The 18,917-nt window shown below is 40.5% G+C and overlaps 1 protein-coding gene across 1 annotated transcript; it reads right to left on the minus strand.

Annotated features, from left to right (window-relative positions):
* Nucleotides 1–1,552: 1,552 nt before the first annotated feature.
* Nucleotides 1,553–13,110, minus strand: LOC117266577 (programmed cell death protein 10). Its single transcript, XM_033641823.2, has 8 exons — nt 12,973–13,110; nt 10,571–10,792; nt 10,206–10,259; nt 7,434–7,551; nt 5,597–5,723; nt 5,185–5,263; nt 5,004–5,086; nt 1,553–2,387 (listed from the first exon to the last, which is right to left on the minus strand). Exons 2-8 carry the CDS (start codon nt 10,658–10,660, stop codon nt 2,306–2,308), a joined length of 633 nt encoding a protein of 210 aa, XP_033497714.1. The 5' UTR covers nt 10,661–10,792; nt 12,973–13,110; the 3' UTR covers nt 1,553–2,305.
* Nucleotides 13,111–18,917: the final 5,807 nt, after the last annotated feature.

Below are 18,917 nucleotides of genomic sequence, written 5' to 3' on the forward strand. Positions count from 1 at the left end.
CAGCCACTGTAGTCAGCAGCCCGTCCGTGACAAAGGTGACGGAAATACACTGATTTTTTTAATGTAACATGGCTTTATTTAGTGGTTTTACCAGTTTAAATCACCAGGTCAGTTTGTTTGGCGGGGGTCGGCAACCTTTACTATTAAAAGAGCCATTACTGTAGGGTGGAGACACAAAACACATTTGAATAGAGGTAACAGCCTGTTAAGTCTAAATCAGCCTGTCAACATTACCAATATGTCTAAATGAGCATTCATTTGTATGTTTTACCACAAGATGGCTACTCTACAGTGGGCTATTAATGAATATTCTGTACTTTAACTTTGCAGTGAAAACAAATGAATCCGTCCACATATTATTAAATCCTCTATTTTCCTCCAAGACTTTTCCTTTTTTGGATTTGGAATCCATATCCAGCTTTAGAGAGTCTTACAGCTGTAGAATGAAATAATCATTTGGGGCCTACAACAATGACAAATGAAATCTGACTGTTAAAAAATAAGCATTATTCATTTCCATATAATTTTCTGTCAAAGTCACAGGGAGCCACTGGAGAGGGCCTTAAGAGCCGCGTGTGGCTCTGGAGCCGCAGGGTGCCTACTGCTGGTTTGGAAAAGAGGAGACCTCTGTGGATAATTCAGCTCCTGGTCAAAACCTCCTGAATGACTAGATCTTAAGTTAGACAAAAAAGGTGAGCACACATTAGTTGGTGCTGGGCTCAGGCCTGTCTGTGACATGCTGAACAGCGTCCTAGAAACAACGACTTGTAATGTGAAACTGCTTTATTCAGTGTTCCTACTGGTTTTAATCACCTGGGGTCTCATTTATAAAAACTGCGTAGGATCCATACTAAAAATGTGCGTACAGACAAAAGCCCAAAAGGGCATGCACCAAAAAATATTTCTACAATCAGGTTTGCAACTCACCTTGTGTCGCCAGTTTCAGACCTCCAAAACGTTTGTAAACGTGGGTCAAAGTTTCTCCCATCAAGTGTTTTTATACATCAAAACGTTTGTGTTGAAAGTAGGGTATGCTTCTTTCACATCTCGTTTTGTGCGTACGCAGGCTTTATAAATGAGGCCCCAGGTCTGGTAATTCAGCTCCCGGTAAAAACCTGACTAGATGACTCGATCTTAAGTTATCAGAAAAAAAGGTGAGCATATATAAGCAGGTGCTGGGCTAACTGCCCTCTCCGATATGCCAAGCAGCGTCAGAGAAACGCTGACTGTTTAGTGTTTCTACTGGTTTTATCACCAGTTCAGTTGTTTTGGGGAGGAAGAAACCTCTGTGGATAATTTGGCTCACAATAAAAACCTCCGTAACGATGAACACTGAAGAAATTCTAATAGAGAAGTTTCAGCTGGATGCAGTCTGCAGTCCTCACCACTAGGTGTCACCAAATCCCCCTACATCTTACACACTGCTCATTTAACGCTGTCATGAATATCTTTCCAAAATGTATTTGCATGAAAAATATTCTGTATGTCACAGGGGAAAAAATCAGTTTTCAACCCACACATATTGGACTCGGACACATTTAAAAAAGCATCATCATTTGGAAACTATTTATTGAACATTTGCAACCAGATATCAGTTAAATACAGAACTTTCATGTCTCTCTACATCCCCCAACAGCAGGGACTGGGCTCCACTTCATTACACTGAGAGGAGGGAATGTTACAGGACTTGGTAAGGCGCACACTGTGCTGGAAGTCATTTGGCTTTCTGTCTTCTGATAATAAAAGAGAAACATAATCTTGAGTCTGCCTCTTAAAATGTCCGACACTGCTCCCTCTCCTCTCCCCCGCAGCTCGATCCTGCGCGCACAGACCATGGCAAAATGACACAAATAGGAGCCGAGAAGAGAAAACCAGTACAGACGACTGAGACACACCCCTACTGAATGCGGTCTGAGATGTGTAGCCATGATTTGAAAAGCTAAAAGTAAAATGATCAACATGAATATATTAGAAAAATGGCAATTAGTCTTTAATAAACACCTCGCCTCACCTACTCCCAACAAGACCAGGGTTATAAATTAAAACTGTCCAAATAAAATCAATCAACCAAGACTTTGGGCCCATTCAGTTCCACTTCAAGACTGGAAAATCCTCATTGAAAAAACAAATGGCACTTTTCAGTCTCTTGAACTGGAATCTAGAATATCGACTCCAATGGAATCGACCCCCAACCCTAAAATCAACTCTGTCTAATTTACATATATGGGTCAGGCGCTCTTCAAGCTTTCACCATCCTAGCAGTTGCTCCCCACAGGACAGGGGGACATGTGCGATCTCTGAGGGGCTAGGCCACGGTTTTGAAGGTCTGCAGTATGAGGTTGGTTTGGTGGATGAGCCGGTTCGCACTGATGAAGACATTTATCGCCCTGGGAACACACAGAGGTAAAACCTGAGACAACAGACTGGAGGAGCTCACAGACGCTGTTTAAACACAGAGTAAACTATTACTGAGGAACACACATTCAAAGTTACACAGTGGGTTTAGTTAACAAATGAGCTGCTGGGTCAACGCAAACATTCCTGCACCCAGGTCCTTTCTTCTCACACCTCCATGGTGACTGATACAATGAAGGAGGATACAATGTAGGTGAGCATAAGGGTTAGTGTGATGTAAAAACAAACAGTGACACCATATCCAGACAGCGTTTAAACCACACTAACATTTGTCAGTGTATTGGCTGCCTACCAACAATATACAGTAAGCATGTCCTCATACATGAAAGTTAGTAATCAGCAAATGTTTAATAGTTCTTGCCTGGATCCTGATTCGTCTGGCATTGTGACATCAGACAGCGGTTTCTCAATTACAGAAATCAGAGTGGACGCAATGTCAGACTGAAGATGGAAAAGGAGTAACTAGTTGACAACTCACTCTGATATCACGCAGGGAGCGTTCAACATTTTGGGAAATTGACATATTTGCTTTGTTATGGGGGAAAGTTAGATGAGAAAATGGACGACACTCGCATGTCTGTATACTTAGGTTAGTTTAGCACCAAGGCTAGAAACTGGAAACAAAATCCACCTTTTAAAGGTTTATCATGCTTCTATCACATCTGTTTAATCCGTTCATAACTGGCTTATGTCTTGGCAGTGACTTCTGAGTCTTTTTTTTTTGGGGCGCCTGTGGCTCATGAAGTACAGCGGTCGTTTACCAATCGAAGGTCGTGGGTCGATCACTGGCCCTTGCGGTCTGTATGTGTCCTCAGGCAAGATACATAAGTGTGTGTGTGGATAGGTGAATGGTGCCTGTGTTGTAAAAAGCTTGAAGTGGGTTACTAAGATGTTAACCGTCCATTTGTTACCATGGGGTTGCCAGGCAACCAGTTGAGACAACCAGACTGCTGAAATGTCAAACCATTCCTTTAAATATAACTTACAGGTATTTAATATGAACCATCAAACATCCAATAGCAACGTGTCTCCATAGCCCTTTTTAAACAGGAATTGCGCAAATTTGCAGGAAAGTCCAATCAGTCTTTTTTCAGCATTGGCAGTATAAAAAAATCAGGGAGTGCAGCAAAATGCCGCCTGCCTACTTTTGTTCTACTTTTGTAAGCAAGTAACAAAACGTGTAGCTCAGCATGTGACATAAACAGTGACGTGGAAGGGAAGCTGCGGCTGGTCAGTCCTTCGGCGATTCTCTCGTAAGTCGGCCCATTCTTCACCGTCCCCGTCATCTGACGGTTAATGGCCTCTTCGTTTGCGAGGACAAGGAGGGCGCGCAATTCCTTGTCTCCCCAGTTGCTCATCTTTACAGTGTCTGTCAGGTTTGCGTTTCCCTCTTGCTACTAGCTGCGCGCTAATTCCTGCTATCAGCTGTTTCCTGTTTATCCACCGCCAGTGGGTCGCACGTGCGGCGTCATCAACAGTTCCTCCCCCAAGTCATCCACAGCCCCTCCCATTGCGGAAGGCTGCCTCGGTCTGTTTAAACTAAAAAGGTTCCGCCAATATGACTACCCTACGAGGCAGAAAATTGGACACCTCGGATCAACTCGCCAATCCGGCTCTGTGTGTCTAAACGCTCGCAGCTTGCCGGCAAAACGGCCCAACATTCGCCGAAAATCTGGCAGTGTGAAAGGGGCTCATGTCTGCAGTGGTGGGTTGTAACTTGAGGATTTTTTTTTAATTGCACTTCTAAGGGGCTGACACATACCGCGTTATTTGTGCCCTCAAACTCATTGTTTTCAATGTAGACGGGCAGCAGGCACGCTCAAACATCAGAGCAGTGCTGTCACATCTTGCACGTGTTCCTGAGCGCCTGTTTTTCAGGGCGCAATAGCTGTGCCCTGACATAAACTGAGCTCAACTTTTGGAACTAGCAGCAGCGCTCACTGCATATCTTTCCCTTCTTCTGTAAATATCAGTCTGTGATAAATATAGAAAGGAAGTTGATCATGTTAGTGCAGGGCTGCCAGAGCTTTACATCTATCCCACAGACGATTGGCCTTCACACAAACAGCGCTTGGAAGAAGATCAGCTCTGCACTCACACTTTCAGGTAAATAGGCTACAATACGTTACTTAGGCACTCAACCTGTTGCTTGTACAGAAAAGGCACAAGAGTAGCACCCAGCGCCCGACCTCGTGTTTTCCAGGTGGTTAAAGACGCAGCATGTGTGCGGCCCATTCGAGTATGTTTTGGAGAATACTTTTTATGTTTGAGTATACTTGCGATAAAATATATTCTACTCTGTTATAGGGCAAAACACTCCTTACTATTCTAACTGATACATTTAGCTATAAATCATTCTAATTTTTATATTCAGCTGAGCTCACACGCACAGCAGCGACCATCTGAAAACCAGAGTCTAATGAAGTTGTAAATTATTTTTTACAACCTCTACTACTACTCGAGTAAATATAATAATAGATTAACAATACTTTTACTTAGGCATCATTTTTGTTTACCCACTGCTGCATGTCTGTCTCAAAACACTCTCCTTCTAACACCCTCACATGTGGCGTCATGGTTACACTTACTTTCCGTCTTTGAAGTATGTTTTGAGGGTGTCGCTGAAACTTTTGGAGTATTTCACAAACTCCTTTTTCTGGTGCTCCAGAGCCTTAAGAAACAAGAAACATCATTAACACATCGTAAAGCAACAAGGGAACAGTGAGAAACATACACAGGTGTGTGTGTGTGTGTGTCTGTGTTACTCACTCTGCGATTCTGGTACTGATATTTTTTAATGACGTTGTTGACTGTGTCCAGGAGCTCTTTTATGGCGCTGGCTATGTCTCTGTGGGAAACCAACAGCAAAACGAGTGAGGATTTCACAACACAATGTCAAGTACAGGATGTAACAGTCAATCTGAGTGATGTAACAGGAAGTAGTGATGAATTAAACATTGTAATAAGGACAGGGCCGTGGTATTTGTCCTGTCCTCATCAATAAGAGCTGTATTTCTAATGCAGGATATTCAATGGAGAGGTTTAAGTTATTGAAGGTCTGAGCTCTGCACCCTGTGAGACGTTTCATGATTTGTTTGTAAGGTGTAAATTACCGGCATTTGTTGGTGATGAAACAGCACAGTTTGAGTGTGTGTGTGTGTGTGTGTGTGCTCGCCCTCACTTGATAGTCTGTAGGAAGCGTACTCTGTCATTGATCTCATCAGGGATTTTGCTGAGGATGTGTTTCAGAGCTCTGGCCTTCTCATTTAGGTCCTGGAACTCCTGCTCAGGCCGGTCAATCATGAACTCTGCAGGAAAAAAAAGCGGGTTCAGCACATTTACAGGGACTCCATGATTTATACAAACTAGTGCAGCAACCGTTGGAAACATGTCTGTTCAGTAGGGGTGGGCAATTATGGCCCTAAAATAATATCACGATATTTCAGGGTATTTTTGCGATAACGATATTCTTGACGATATGACAAATTAACAGTTAAAAATTAGAGCATGGGTTAGTGAAAGTATTTTGCTCCCAAAAATGTTATAATTTTAAATGGCAAAGAAAAACACACCCATGTTGCGGCTACTCACGGTCAGAAACATCGGTGAAATACACACGACACACGCTCGACTCTTCGTACTTATTAAGTTTATTAATACTGAACGTGTTGCGTGTCCTTACTGCACCAAATTTGACCCTGCACGTCCAACTCGTTCTCCTTTCCAGGGCGTCATATACACCCTTCTTTGGCGTCTTTATGGGTCGCACCTGGCTTTCAGTTAACTCTACAGAAAACCCATCCGCAACAACACTCGACACTAAGAGCAACTGACATAGTATACAGGCAGAGAAAGTCCGGGTAGGTTGGGAAGGGGTGAGGGTGGATGGGTCAAACACAACCAAACTTGCATCCTGGAGATCACAGTTGGTGTCTCGAATAAAACCAAAACTCAATGGTCTTTTAACAGCCCTTCTAACAAAAAGATCGCACTATAGAGTCGTTATAGAGTCCCTTCTTTGTGCCTCCTTTGCATTTTTACACAGAATCAAACGACAGCAGCATCATGCAGCTCCAGTGTTGGATTTTAAATAGCATCTTGGCATCGCAGAACCAAAACAGGCGTTACAGGCCTGATGTTTAACACAACAGCGCTGGTCTCTAATGTGACTTACAACTTGTGCGTCAGCAGCGCTTTATAAACAACAGCATAACATGGCAATAACAATTATTTACTGTCTCTGTTATATGGCGGCTGATCGTGTCCTCAGCTCTGAGCGTAAGGAGCTCCTGAATCTCATTGTTTTCCTAATTTTCAGACACTGTTCTTCTTTGAGTTAGCCACTAACTGCTAGTCGCCGCTATTTAAATCTTCCGCAGTGAGTTTTGCACATAACACATCTCTATAACGTCACACCCATCCTACGGACCATTTATACAGACATCGTTTCGGTGCTATTCAGCTTAAAGGCGAGACAACTCTGCTCCCATTCCATGTTTGTACCTTAAATACAAAGAGGCGAGGCGGCACAACGGTGCGATATTCCTGACTTGAACAGGTGGCGTAGAAGGGGCTAACATTATGCAGTTCACCTACGGTCATTACATACTGACGTTACATTACCTAACAAATATACTTATTTTAAGCCACAACGTCATCCTTCTTTTAACCCTAACAAAGTAGTTTTGTTGCCTAAACCTATACGTATCTTTTCCACAACATTAACCACCTGTTATGTGTTTTAGCTAAATGTCACATAGATACGCTAAAGGATGCCCTGTGTGTCAGAGTGAGATGCCGAGGGGTGTGAAAAAGCATAGTTTTTGACAACCTGAGAATGAGAACGGATGACGAATGACACGTCCTTGGGTCCCTATCAATACACCCAAGTGTAAAGTAGATTGGATAAACAGTTCTCGAGATATGCCAAGGACACACAGACAGAGGTTCCTTGCTTTAAAGTTAGATGTGTCACAGAGGTCTGTTTCCACACTAATAACTTTCTCTCATATACGCACCTTCCACATCGTCCGCTGCCATGCGCAGTAGGGATTCAGTGAAGTTGATCTGGACGTTCTTTTTCTCCAAGATCTTCATTATGATGTCCTGAGTCAGGCCAGGGTTCTCCCTCTCCGCCTGATCAAAGAGAATAAGGCAAGCACACAGAGGAAGAGTAAGTACGCAGTTCATTTAAGAGAGGTACAGCAAAGTTTGTCTTCTCCACCAACAGCAAAAAGAGGCTTCAAGCTGCAGAGAACAAAAGCTAGAACTTTAGTGAATGTCAGATGTCCGCTGTGAGTGGTTCAGATGGACGTACACAAAAGCTCTCCCCCTGAATAATTCAACCTTGAATTACAGCAGCCAGGAAGCAGCAGGGGCAGTAGAGAGACCAATCAGTGAGACGAGTGAACAAAAGACCCACAAATGTCATAGTAAAACAGCCGTAAGGTGATCACATCTCCCTTTGGTTTGGATAACGACAAAGCTGCTGCTCCCTCATTAATATTTAATCTGCGTTTGCCGTGAACTCTGATGCTCATCAGCAGCATCACAGAGGTAATCTATGGCCACTGTGCCTTTATTATTCCACTGCAATCACAGCAGTGTGTAGATAAAAAAGACAGAACGAGACATTAAGAACGCCTCATCTGATGACTGTGATCAGGTATCACAACATCAGTGTGAATATCAGCTCCTCTGATGTTATATTGATCACAGTTAACTCATTTCAATATCAGTCCTGGAATGGAGGCGCTCCAGCATAAAGAACACCAGATAAACTGAATCTACAGTAATAAGTCTCCACTAATAACAAAGGTACGACTGAAAAACTAATCAAACCATTTTAAATGATTTCGTGCATTATTCATTTAAAATACTTGAGTTGCACTGAAGTCTGCTTCACACATGACCAAGAAAAAGGACAATATCCAAGCTTTTTGAGTCCACACATGCCCTCTCTGTTGCAGCAAAGGTTAGGTACCGAACTCAGTACTTTTAAGCCCCGTTTCCACTGAGCAGTACGGTCCAGCACAGGTCAGTTCAGTACGCATTTTTTCCGTTTCCACTGAAAAGTTGTGGATGGTACCAATGGAACCGTTCGGCAACATTTAAGGTGGAATGTTAGCTTGTATTGTCACTCAATGCATTAGCTCACGACATAAATCCATCAGCACACATTAAATTTCACTGTGTTATTTCAGTTGTTTTTTTGTCTCTCTTGGATGACGTACACTTTAAGTAATGAGTGGATCTTCCAATGTTTAAACATATATATATTAATTTCAACTGGATTTGACCGAACTGCATATATTCTAATCCTCACTTGGAGAAAAAAAAAAACGCATTGCGGAGCATAGTTCCTGTGGCCTCCAGCAACACTAAACCCCTGAGCTTGCCTTAGAAGGACTAAATGCACAAACCTGCTATTTTTAAATATCCCATGGAGAGAGACTCTCTCTGCAGCCTGTTTTATTTTGTTCTGAAAATGTCGGCGTGCAGGCTCGTTCTGTGGACGATAAACAAGGTGCAGATGTTCCTTCTATAAGGAAATACAGTGAGTGCTGGACGGAGCAGTGAGTGACAACAACCCTGCCTGGTTTGTGGTGGAAATGCTAGGGTCTAGGTACCATGTCTGAAGGGTTACTTTTGGTTCCAAAGGTACCATACTGAAAGTGTTTGGTGGAAACTGGGCTTTAGGGGTACCAACCAAATTATGTCTGTACCACTGAGTACTGACTCACGTTAAATCCAGTGGTGCAAAATGTGGGTACTAAAGAGCACATCTTAGTGACAACGCTGGGTTTAGACAACACCCAAAGTTTTGTGAAGCACCCCAAAGCCAAAACTATCCCTGCAGTGTCCAGATGCTGCCATAGCTTCAACGTCTGGTCAATTTTCTTTTCCATATTATTTTAGTAATAGCCTAGTATCACTGCTAGAAGAGCAGAAACACACAGACACACACAAGCCAACAGACAGAGACAGAAAATTAGCTCTATGTGTAATCAGAAAAGAGCAGAGGAGCTGAATTGTGTTTTAGTGTACTCTGTCAACCAGGCAGCTTGTTCAAAAAACACATTTTTGTCATTGCAAAGACAGTAAAGTAACAAAAAAAGGCATCATTGGGTACCGCTATCCCAATTCCAGGTACCACAACTGTCCTCCAAATCGGTTCAAATGGTACCAAAGCCTTGTTGCAGACCTAAATCATTGAACCAATTTTAAGCAGTGTCGACGTGTTCCAAAATCTCAGCACTTACTTTGATGAATAAAATATTTAATTTCAGATAGAGTCACTGTCTGTCTGAGATCCCCACACGTAATCAACTACAGTTTTCTTTGAACGTAGCCATACAACTAAACTGCAAACACTGACGACTCCAGCATTAAACAGAAAGAACGCCACTATTGTTCACTGCAGTCGTTTCACTTCAGTTGTCGCAGCACTATGTTACACTGTTTTGATTAATTTCCATAAGCTGAAATTTGCATCGGGTAACATCTGGAGTGGCCGTGTTGTTATGTCATGCTGAAACTAGGAAGTTACAGCAAATGTGTACCAATACGTGTTCCTGTCAGTGTCCTCAAGGATACAAAGTGAACCTTTGGCAGAATATCAGTAACAACATCAGACAGATGACGTGTTTCTTGGAATAACTAAAAGAGGAACTGGGACACAGTCTAGATTTAAACTAAAGATAATATCAGAGGAAGCTGTTAAAGATCATGGCAGTGATGATAATGTGTGTTTTTATCTTTTAGGTCATCTGATCTATGCGTGGTCCTACCTTTATGAAGGCTGCTCTGAGCGTCTGAGCTGCTGATAGGTTGATCCTCTCCAGCTAGTGACAAAAAAAGAGAAGACACACTTTATGCATGTCACATAACACCTTTTCTTGCCAATGTCATGGAAATTGGCACCACTTTTTGGATTTTCCCGTCTTGTAACCATAAACCTATCCTCTGAGGAATATTCAAAAATACTACTGTAACATTACACAGCATTTGATTCAGCATTTATAGTCTTGTTGCAGTCTTGGTTGTGACAAAAACACCTTTTCATCAGTTTAAAACACACATAACTTAACATTTCGCTCCAGCTATAATGATGTAATTTACCAAAGGTGATTGCTGTCGGCATCGGATGTTTTACCTCGTTAAAAACTGGGTACATCACGGCGTACAGCGTCATGGATACCATGGAGTTTGTCTCCGCTTCATTCTTCATCTCCTCCATTGTCATCCTCCAGGGAGGAGCAGGTCTTGGTGAAAAGGTGAGGAGGAAAACTGCTGCTCACACACACTCACACATACACTCACACACTCACACTCACACACACTCTGAAAACCACACAAGCTCCAGAGTGACAAGAGCCTGGAGAAAAAAACATGAAAGAATGGGATACTGATGACGTCTGGTTTCACTGTGGTATTAATAGATTCTTAGTATATCTGGAAAGACATTGAGTATTTAGGTAGTACAGTATATTTATGATAAGGTTCTCTTTTATTTGGTTGTTTGAGCCTCACAGCAAATACAGTTTCTTCTGCGGTGTTAACGTAAAATTCCAAGTTTCACATATGAGTTACTCACATTCAGTCACGGGTGGCTGCTTACTTGGACTTCACAACATTAACAAAAAATTATCTTTTTTTTTTTTTTTTTATACCTTTTTTTGTCTCTCCTGTTCATTTTTATTCTATTTTATGTATTTATTTATTCTTTATATTCTATGGAGTTCTTGTCATTTTTTGTTAGTTTGTTCTGTTATGGTTGGTTTGCTTTTTTAATATTTTATTGTTTTGTGTCTGTCATTCCAGTTTTGCCATGTGAAGCACTTTGGGCTGCATGGTTGTACGAATGGTGCGGTAGAAATCAAGTTGAGTTGAAAAGATATTTAAATTGTAATATGAGTGGAGATGGTAATTTGTACACTTCATTTTCACTGAAAAACAAAATATAAAATGATGAAAAATGATAAATAAAAGCACGTTTCCTTAAAACTGGAATATGATTTTTAAGTTGGAGCATTGCTGTAGCACCACAATGTTATATTTATAATAAATCAGAATCAGAAATACTTTATCGAACTACAATAAGAATAAGAGTATGAAATAAAAGTGTGTAAATATAAAGCAATACATCAATTACAGTAGAAATGAAATGGGCATTTAAATAAAAATAACATGTGCATATTGCTACTGTGTTTAACACTCGTAATTAAGAGATAAAAATTAAAGTATTAAAATCAAATATACATCGTCACTGTGCTGAGGCTGTGCGGGTAAAAAAAAAGTAACTAAAATATATACATCAGTAGAATAAAACAACATCATCAGAGTAAACATGTGATATCTACAGTTATGTGCATTGTATGTTGAATCAATACATTCACGAAATGAAAAATAAAATTTTGATATTGCAGTTTCGATTATATTTGATTAATTGTGCAGCCTGCCTCATGTTACCTTACAAAATAATGTTCCAATAACTTCCTTACAATTAGAATTACAAGTGGAAAATCTGACATCAAGTATTAGACTAGTATTTTGGTATTAAGCAAATATAAAATGCTAAAATTAAGATTCTGAGCAGGACATACAGTTAAAATCTAAACTGCCTGATGGACAAACCATGACACTGAATCTGCATCACCTCAAGCATCTCTTTAGCACTTCTCTACTGTGATTTCCTGACACTTATCAGCCAACATATTTGGTGATATCAGTATATTTTAACCATCACTGTATACCTGAGCTAGTATTTGCTCTCTAGGTTGCAGACTAACCAGCAGGAAGAGGTGACTTGGTTTGTTTAGGGGAGTGGCACAGTTATGCTACCTGGCTGGTGACAGCAGGGACAATGTGACCAAACAGCAAATGTTAATACTAAACAAACAAAGAGCAGTCATTACAAGCAGCACTTATTTACTATTAAATTGTTTTGCTGAGTGCAAAGAGCAAGGAAACACCGCTGACAGTAATGTTTAGCAATGCAGCTCAGTTCTTAAGTTCTTAGCTCTTCGCTAACGTTGACTACTTACATAGTAAATATTTAAGGCTTTATTAACTAGTTGTGCCATTCATAATATGTCTAACATGTACGTTAAGACATAGAGTAAGGTGTCTGTTAGTGTCTGACGCGACGGTTGGCTAACTGGCAGGCTAAACTGACTAGCAAACTGGTTACAGACAGCCCCAGGTAACAGCTAGTCGGCTAACAAGACACGGCTAACAAAGTAGCTAATGTACCGTTAAATAACGTTTACCATTTTATTTAAGACAGTAGATTATTAAGATCAATTGTCGGAACGATAACTGACTGGATATAGTGAGCAGTTTATCGCGATCTAGCCGTAAAGACACCCAATTGCGGCCTATGGCGGAGCAGATCGATGGTAGCGAAGTGCTAGCAGTTAACAGCGTAGCCTTCGTGCTAGCTACAGTAAACTGGAGATTTAGTATTTGCCGATGAGCTAAAAACGCGTCAATAAACAGCTAAAAGGACAAATGTGTGAGTCGGTGTGCGCGTGTCAAGTGTAAACGTGTATCTACCTTTGGTCTGACTTCTTAAATGGGTTGGTTACGCCGTCGATCGCCTGTTAGCTGCTATGTTTTCTTTACAAGTTAAGGCGGAAGTTTTTTAGGACTGGCCTGAGCGACATCTTCCGGACCGTTGCTACGTAAACATACGTTGTCCAATCAGAGGGCAGGTGGGGATACAGCGACTGTGACGTAATGTCAAGGAGTTGGATTTCATAATATTTTAGCATTTAGGGAAAAAAACGAAAAAAAAAATTAGCATTTAGATCTCCTTTTTGGATTATTTGACTTAATTAGATTCAATCTAATTTAATCCAATTTAATTTAAATTTATTTTACAATTTCATCAATTAATTAATTGAAAATCGAATTAAAATAAAATAAAATACAATTAAATTAAATAATAGTAATGAATTATAATAAATAATAATAGTTAGTTTTCATGATATTTTAGCATTTAGGTCTCCCCTTTGTATTATTTGATTTAATTAGATTCAATCTAATTTAATTTAATTTGATTTAAATTTATTTTTTAATTTTATTAATTAATTAATTAGTTAAAAATCTAAGTAAAATCAAATTAAATTAAAATGAATAATAGTAATACATTATAATAAATAATAATAGTTACATTTCATGATAATAATGTGCAGTTATCACAAAATCCCACGGCACCAGTGTACCAGTGTACCGTGGCACACCATTTGAGAACCACTGGTGTGCGACTGCATTCATGTCATTATAATTACCAACTGTCTGATTTGACACATTGTTTACATGAATTTCCAACCTGTAATCACAACTGGGCTTTTTTTTTTTAACTGTCATATGTCCAACTTGGCAGATGATAATTTGGACAAATATGGATGTCTAATATCAGCTTCAAATCTGTCCTTCAAGACAGTTAAACCCAATTTGAATCACAAATTCACTGATCAATCTTTGGAATTTCTGGCTGTTAGTCAATTTTAAGATGTAATTTTGGGTTAAAGTAGCTTGTGATGTACAAAAACAGCTGAGAAAAGCCTATTAGAGCATTAAAACAGTTGCAGCCCTTAAACAGCAGCTGTAGTCCAACTAGCTGAACTGATCAAATTCAGCTTCTTTTGCCTTTGTTCGCAAATACTGGAGTCATAGTATCTCATATTACATTCTGTACATGTCAAGGGGTCAAAGATCTGATAACCTACCTTCTCTTGGAGGAATGCAGAGCTCTTCTCTCATGTTATCTGATCAGTGTCACTCTGATGGATCAGGAGTGGATCAGGAGGAGGAGGGCAGGCTCCAGGTGGATGAAACCTTCAGGCGATATGTCTAAAAGCACACTGGAGACGAAGTCTTCTCTGTTTTTCATTACATGTGTCATGAGGTCTGTGCTGTTGATACCAACACGAGTGTCCACGGTTATTTCTCTGTTCTGACTCAACTGTGCTAAAAGGCACTAAAAGGAAAGTGTGTATATTGTGTTTAAAGAGGCCTAATATTTGTCTTGGATGATCAAATGACAATTCAGTTGTTTTCTTTCCCTTCACACTTTATCTCAACCTGTTCGTCTTAGTCACCAAATAGGCCCAGGGGATTTCATCCCTCACCTGTCCACTAGTTGTCCCCATGGACTTTTCCTTCCTTCCCCATCACCTGATCTTACTACGCACCTGCCTACGCCCATTAGACAATCAGTCTCCATCTGTACACATACCATTCACATTGTCTGCTGTTACATGGTGATTCATCAAGATGACACCACCTTCTATTACATAATTTCTCCTGTCTTGCTTTTCAATTACTGTGCAAACAAATACAAGAATCTGGAGGAAAATAAATGTTCATAACTATTAAAAAAAATGAGTTTAAACACAGCTCATGTGGCAGCAACAACAATTTCTCAGGAATATTGAGGGTGTGATCAGATCACACTTGACTGACAGCTCCCTTTAAGCTCAAGTAATATTTCAGTCACTATCATTAAAATGTTTTGCTGCCAAGAAATAAACTACCAAATCCATCAAATGGATCCTACTGGGAAAGAAAGCTAACTAGACCAGCTGGCAAACCAGGTTAGACCACCCCAATCTGTATTTATATTGAACTGTACCTCCTGAAATACAGCGCTAATTGTTTTAGCTTTTTCCATTCACTTACATGAAATGGTTAGCATTAGCTCTTCTATGAAAAAAAACTATTCTCTAAATCTTTTTTTTTTTTTTTTTTTAAAAGGCTTGGGAAAAACTAGATTTAGAATTATCATTATTATAAACATTTTTCCAGGTAATTTCCTTGTTTGTTTGTTTTTAACTTTTTTCCTTTTTTTTAATTTTTTTTATGTAATTTTACTAAATTTCATGTTTCTAATTTCCTCTTTTTACTAATTTCTTGCTATTTTTTTTTTTTTGCCATTTCTTCTTTTGTTGCTCATTGCCTTCTTCCCATGTTTTTGAAAGAAACCAAGTCAATTTTCCCAGGTTTCAAAGGGTTAATTAGTTAATTAGCAGGCCCAGGCCCAGGCCCAGGGGCCCAAGGGCTCAGGAGGCCCTGAAGTCAGCGCCTCTGCGTAAAGGTGCTGTTATTAACTTGCATTTCTTGAGACAATGCAGACCTCCTGTCTGTTTTGTAAGCTGAAACCATTTCCCTCAGTGGAAACGAAGCTTTTATTTACCTTAATTTCACAGATAAGAAACAATAAATTGTGAAGACAATAAAGCCTCCACAAAATAGCATTTGAATTCTTGTGTGTGATTTATCCTGGCTTCATATGAGCAGAGGAAATCTCAGCTAGTTGCTAGGCTAATTTATAAAATTTAAAATGCCATAGTAATGTTAGCATGTTGTATTTGTTTGGAAAACATGTTTAGTATAAGACAGTTGTTTTGTCGGTGAACCTGGTGAGTTGTAATGGAGCCGAATTATGTAAAATTACCTTTGTTAAATGTTGCTGTTGTCCCTGGCTTCATATGAGGAGAGGAAATGTATGCTAGCTTTATTCATTTCATTTATTCCTTTTGAGCTGCTAGGCTAATTCATACAATGTAAAATGCCATAGGCTTGTGCTAAACACATTAGCATGTTGTATTTGTGGGGAAAATGTGTCCAGATAAAGACAAGTGTTTGTCTGTGAATGCTGTGAGTTATAGTGAAGCCGATTTATGTATCCTACTTGTGTTTGAAATTGTTGCTACTAAGCTATGCTTAAGTGTGTTTTGCATCTATGGATTGACACAGACACACCACCGCCCAAGTATAAGTGCTTGCAACGGCGTAGGCCATGTGTGTTGGCTATTGACGCACAAGTATAAATCGGCCTGAAGGAGGAAGGACACTGTCACAGACCGATAATATGGACTTTGTCAATGTAACTTTTCCTCTTTGGTAGACTTCAAATGTTAAAATAAGCCTTTGACTTGCTTAAATGGAATTATTTTTGCTAGCTACACACATTCTGTTAGGGTTTCAGCCCTCAGTTGCATATTGTAACGCCGTCAGTTTTCCTCTCTGCTGGGCATGGTTTTCAAAGTATGATGTGTTGTGCCCTGTCCCCTCAGGTTATCCACAAGACTTTAAATGCACTAAGTACTGAATGCAATTTGGGCCCTGCAGTTCAGGGGACGGGTGACAGCATGTTGTAGGCCTACCTGCTCAAGGGGGGGCAGAGAGGCCTTTTATGCATCCAGGCCCAGGGGCCAATTGTGTCATTATCCCCTTCTGCTTAAAATGGAGCAAACACCAGTATATATAAGGAATACTGAATATATTGCACAGAAGATACAAAAATTAGTTGCCAGTGACCAACAACTGAACCAATGTCTTTGTGGTTGTTTTGCCCGTTGTTGTAGATATTTCGTGTCTCCTTGCAGTACCTTTCAAGTCTACTGCCAGTGATCAGCACCGCATTATAATTCTTGGTGTGCATTACTTTCATATTTTAAATATTGCATGATCTAAGATTCTGCTTCTCACCTTTACAACCCTTCATAATCAAGCCCCTTCCTCCCTGTCTGAACTCGTTCATATCTACACACCCTCCTGTACTCTTAGACCCTCCTCTGCAATCCAACTCACATCACCATCTGCCCGCTTGACCACCTTTAGAGCATTCAGACGTTCTGGCCCTCTCTGGAGTTCTCTCCCCCACGACATTTGCAAACCCTTTCCACCTTCAAATCCTGTCTGAAAACACACCTCTTCAAGCTGGCATGTTCGGTCTTAATTAAGAGCCAGGTCTCACCCTGAGAACGTCAAAATCCGGCACTTGGTCAGTGCCTTGCAAGCATCAGAAACCAACGAAAAAGGTGTCCCCTAACGTTGGCATGATACATGGCCGGTTGCCGGTATAGTTTAACGGTGCCCAGCGGTGTCACAGGGAAACGCAGTGGGACAAGAGCTAAGTTAAGGTGGCGAAAGTCTGATTGGGGCATGCGGGAGGGGTGGTGGATGGGTCCAACAAACACTGAATTTCACCTGAGAGAGTGGTGTTCACCTTCCTCAGATTCTAAAGCCAAGCCCTGTTCTTTTTCCTAAACCAAACCACATGCGTTTGTTGTTGTTGAAGGAAAAAAAAAGGTCAACTCACAGTGTTGTACCGATGTAGTGCGTTTATTTTGAAAGAGAATGTATATAAACGGTAAAATCCCTGTCAAAACAGAAGTGTATTTTGAAAGAAGACAATGCATGTAACAGGAAGAACTTGACACGGCATCCCAGAACGTCAACAATCAACACACCCAGGGTACCTTGCATGTCATATCTGGACGTGGAAAGTCCACGACCAAATGTCGATATGTGACGAGGTCAGAGTGAGAATGTGTTAGATTTAATGATGACACACATATTGAGACTTGCACTGATGATGATTTTATACCTAATTTTTATAATTATTTTTGTCTTGTCATGTCATTAACTGGCCGTACAGTGGTGCAGACGTTAGCATTGTCGCCCACCAGCAAGAGGGTTCCTGGTTCAAACTCAGGGTGGGGGGTTTGCATGTTCTCCCCGTGCCAGCGTGGGTTTTCTCCAAGTAGGGCCTACTCCAGCTTCCTCCCACAGTCCAAAGACATGCAGGTTAATTGGTGACTCTAAATTGTCCGTAGTTGTGAATGTGAGCGTGAATGGTTGCCTGTCTCTGTGGTAGCCAATTTTGTTGTCATAGCACAAAAATGGAAATCTTGTGAAGACTAAGGCAGGGCCCCAGGCAGGGCAAGACACCCGATCAAATGTCACACAGACTCGGAGCAATTGTACAGAAGCAAATAAGAAACAGGAATATTTGAATTTCAGCAGCCACTGGATACTTTATATTAAAGGGATAGTGCACCCAAAAATGAAAATTCACCCATTATCTACTCACCCTTATGCCAAGGGAGTCTCAGGTGAAGTTTTAGAGTCCTCACATCACTTGTGGAGATCCCAGGGGAGAGGAAGTAGCAACACAACTCCACCTAATGGAGGCTGACGGCGCCCCAGATTCAATCGTCCAAAAACACGTAATGGAAACCACAAAATATCTCCATACTGCTCGTCCATAGTGATCCAAGTGTCCTGAAGCCCTGACATAAAAAGTTGTTTGGAAAAACGTCATTTGAACTCTGTTTTTAGCCTCATTGTAGCCTGTAGCTCTAACTGCCTGCCTGTGCACCACGCTCACGTGTGTACGATTGTGCGCGATAATGACTGAATTTTCATTTTTGGGTGCACTATCCCTTTAAAATTTAAACACGACTGAATTCAAAGACTTGAAGTATTTTACTTTAAAAAAAAACATGTATCTGAATTTATTTGCTTTGAATCCACCTGTGAATGTGAGTTATGTAAACTGAACAAATGAATTTCATTAACTTTTATTGTATATTATGGAGTTCTTTGATTTTATGATCTACGGAAACATTGCTGTTTTTTTTAACAGTGTCTTGCAAGATGTGCCTATAAATAAAATGCATTATTATTACTGTTACTGTTATTATCAT

Source organism: Epinephelus lanceolatus, chromosome 15 (assembly GCF_041903045.1).
Source record: "Epinephelus lanceolatus isolate andai-2023 chromosome 15, ASM4190304v1, whole genome shotgun sequence".
NCBI classification, from domain to species: domain Eukaryota; kingdom Metazoa; phylum Chordata; class Actinopteri; order Perciformes; family Serranidae; genus Epinephelus; species Epinephelus lanceolatus.

What these genes read in the sequence shown, in the direction of transcription:
- LOC117266577 (XM_033641823.2), bottom strand. Translation starts at nt 10,660, where the DNA reads ATGACAATGGAGGAGATGAAGAATGAAGCGGAGACAAACTCCATGGTA. An exon ending in TCAGAGCAGCCTTCATAAAG is followed by an intron (nt 7,552 to 10,205) that starts GTAGGACCACGC and finishes CTCTTTGATCAG; the next exon opens with GCGGAGAGGGAGAACCCTGG. An exon ending in ATCAGTACCAGAATCGCAGA is followed by an intron (nt 5,087 to 5,184) that starts GTGAGTAACACA and finishes TTGTTTCTTAAG; the next exon opens with GCTCTGGAGCACCAGAAAAA.